Genomic DNA, 3,799 nt, shown 5'->3' on the forward strand with positions numbered 1-3,799 from the left:
CTTTAAGAATAGTATTATGAACTTAGTCTGAGGACGAGATCGTAGAAGAGTTAGTTGTGCACATTATTGCAAATTGTAAAAATTTCGGTAATTAAGAAAATTTCTGCAATTTATAATAGGTTTTTGACGATTTTCTAAATATTTCTATAATTATTTTAAATTTAATAATTAGAGATTTGGCTCAAGTAATCAAAAAATTAAAAAGAAAATGGCATAAGAACCAACGCGCGGTAGTTGGAGCGCAGAGAAGCAACAACACTTCTTTCTTTTTTCAGTATTAGTTTATTAAAAAACACATTATAATAACAAAAAACGTACGTTTCGGATCATCTTTTGATCCTTCTTCAGCGCGATGGTAACAATATATGTTACAGATAGTGACGCGTTACATTAAACGAATTTGTTCTCGACGCGTAGGTGACGCTAAATTGCGTCCCGCGGAGGTCTAGTAAGCGCTCTGCTTCCAATAGTCAATTAAATATACTATAGTTATGCTATGCGACGTCACAGCAGATCTAACAAATCGAGTAAAAATAATAAAATAAATACCGAAAGATATTACACGTGAATAAGCTTTTTTGCTTAAATTAATAGTTAGAAGCATGGCTCACCAGATTCCGCGCTTTTTACAATTAATAATATAGTATACCGCTGTGCGCCTCATGTCGGTTCGAGATTCAATGACGAACTGTATAAATATGTCCTCGGTTGTCAGGACGTAAACATGGACTTAACCAAGGACATGCGCAGTTGACTCAACGATAACAAACATACCGACGCATGAACGAACGCCTCATATTTTCGATAAATTATCGATTATCGTCGCAAATGTATGATGCAAGCCCTCTGTATCACCCTGCAAGTTCAAGCTATTTTTTTGGCGCTTGATAAACAACATTTCAGAGACAAGCCTTTTGCCCAACGAGGACTCCCTGTCCAAAATCTCAGATTCTTCCCAATTAAAATCATGGCCGAATTCCAGTCTGTGATTAGTTATAATCGAAGGTTGTGACGTATTTCGTCGAATATGATTTCGGTGTTCAGAAATTCGTTTTTTTAACTGTCTGCCAGTTTGGCCGACATATGACGCATCGCAATCATTGCACGAGACTTTATACACTACATTGTTACACGAATCTTTTGGCATTATGTCTTTATGGACCTTGACAAAATTACGAAGTTTATTTAAGCCAAAATAAAAAACTCCCGTGTCATGATTACGAAGAACTCGCTTAAATTGTTCCGAAAACGTTGGAATGTATGGGATTGTAAAATATGAAGAGGGTCTTTTTTCAGACTGGTCCTCGTCGGGCTCCAAGCCTGTCTGATTCAAGGCCAATAACAACTTCAGACGCTCTCGTATTACATGGAAAATGTAAAATAGAGGATAGTCATTGTCCAAGAGGACGCCGACTATCAGCTCAAAGTTTTTTTGATGGAATCTCGGATGCGATAATAAAAAGGCACGATCCACCAATCCTACGATTGTTCCCCTCTTATGGCATAGTGGATGATTTGACTTGTAATTTAGATATCTCCCGGAAAAAGTAGGTTTGTGATACCAATCGAATTCAATTAAATTATTGTTCACGATTATCGTAACATCAAGAAAATTAAGTTTATTATCAACCCTCTCCTCCAATGTGAACTGAAGCCTTGGGTAAAAAGAGTTGAAGATACCCAAGACCTCATTGAACATAGAAGAGGGAGCCGCCAAAGCTATATCATCCACATACCTATAATAGAATGGTAGGTTGAAGGGAACTCGTCCAATTGCTTTATTTTCCAAATCTTGCAGAGTGATATCGGCAATGAGGAGGGATAGGGGAGAGCCCATGGGAGTTCCGAATGTTTGATGGTATATTTTTCCATTAAAAGTGAAGAAAGTAGAATTTAATATAAACCGAACTGCAGTCAAGAATTCATCGCGGGGAATGCTGCACTTTTCTTTTATTAAACACCATCTCTCTAAGACGCCATCCAACGCTAAATCTAATGAGGTGTTAGTAAAGAGAGAAACAACATCCAATGATAGTAATTTAAAGTGGTCATTTAACTGTACACCTGATAGTTTTTTGACTAATTCAAAACTATTGGCAACATGACTATGTGCCCTGGGGATAGCGTCATAGATGATGTTATGTAAAAATGCAGCTAATTGGTATAGGGGACAATTCTATTATAGGTATGTCGATGATATAGCTTTGGCGGCTCCCTCTTCTATGTTCAATGAGGTCTTGGGTATCTTCAACTCTTTTTACCCAAGGCTTCAGTTCACATTGGAGGAGGGGGTTGATAATAAACTTAATTTTCTTGATGTTACGATAATCGTGAACAATAATTTAATTGAATTCGATTGATATCACAAACCTACTTTTTCCGGGAGATATCTAAATTACAAGTCAAATCATCCACTATGCCATAAGAGGGGAACAATCGTAGGATTGGTGGATCGTGCCTTTTTATTATCGCATCCGAGATTCCATCAAAGAAACTTTGAGCTGATAGTCGGCGTCCTCTTGGACAATGGCTATCCTCTATTTTACATTTTCCATGTAATACGAGAGCGTCTGAAGTTGTTATTGGCCTTGAATCAGACAGGCTTGGAGCCCGACGAGGACCACTCTGAAAAAAGACCCTCTTCATATTTTACAATCCCATACATTCCAACGTTTTCGGAACAATTTAAGCGAGTTCTTCGTAATCATGACACGGGAGTTTTTTATTTTGGCTTAAATAAACTTCGTAATTTTGTCAAGGTCCATAAAGACATAATGCCAAAAGATTCGTGTAACAATGTAGTGTATAAAGTCTCGTACAATGATTGCGATGCGTCATATGTCGGCCAAACTGGCAGACAGTTAATAAAACGAATTTCTGAACACCGAAATCATATTCGACGAAATACGTCACAACCTTCGATTATAACTAATCACAGACTGGAATTCGGTCATGATTTTAATTGGGAAGAATCTGAGATTTTGGACAGGGAGTCCTCGTTGGGCAAAAGGCTTGTCTCTGAAATGTTGTTTATCAAGCGCCAAAAAAATAGCTTGAACTTGCAGAGTGATACAGAGGGCTTGCATCATACATTTGCGACGATAATCGATAATTTATCGAAAATATGAGGCGTTCATTCATGCGTCGGTATATTTGTTATCGTTGAGTCAACTGCGCATGTCCTTGGTTGAGTCCATGTTTACGTCCTGACAACCGAGGACATATTTATACAGTTCGTCATTGAATCTCGAACCGACATGAGGCGCACAGCGGTATACTATATTATTAATTGTAAAAAACGCGGAATCTGGTGAGCCATGCTTCTAACTATTAATTTAAGCAAAAAAGCTTATTCACGTGTAATATCTTTCGGTATTTATTTTATTATTTTTACTCGATTTGTTAGATCTGCTGTGACGTCGCATAGCATAACTATAGTATATTTAATTAACTATTGGAAGCAGAGCGCTTACTAGACCTCCGCGGGACGCAATTTAGCGTCACCTACGCGTCGAGAACAAATTCGTTTAATGTAACGCGTCACTATCTGTAACATATATTGTTAACATCGCGCTGAAGAAGGATCAAAAGATGATCCGAAACGTACATTTTTTGTTATTATAATGTGTTTTTTAATAAACTAATACTGAAAAAAGAAAGAAGTGTTGTTGCTTCTCTGCGCTCCAACTACCGCGCGTTGGCTCTTATGCCATTTTCTTTTTAATTTTTTAATTATTTTAAATTCAGTTTGTCAGAAATTAAACTGATAAATAGTTATATCAGGAAGAGGATGCGGTTC

At 37.4% G+C, this 3,799-nt stretch overlaps 1 protein-coding gene across 1 annotated transcript; it reads right to left on the reverse strand.

The window, feature by feature from the left end:
* Positions 1-793: 793 nt before the first annotated feature.
* Positions 794-1,837, reverse strand: LOC145969093 (uncharacterized). Its single transcript, XM_083094950.1, has one exon. The coding sequence runs from the start codon at positions 1,835-1,837 to the stop codon at positions 794-796; it is 1,044 nt and encodes a 347-aa protein (XP_082951076.1).
* Positions 1,838-3,799: the final 1,962 nt, after the last annotated feature.

Source organism: Camponotus vicinus, unplaced genomic scaffold (assembly GCF_025532165.1).
Source record: "Camponotus vicinus isolate PSW18456_S1 unplaced genomic scaffold, iyCamVici1.0 SCAF_3, whole genome shotgun sequence".
NCBI lineage: Eukaryota > Metazoa > Arthropoda > Insecta > Hymenoptera > Formicidae > Camponotus > Camponotus vicinus.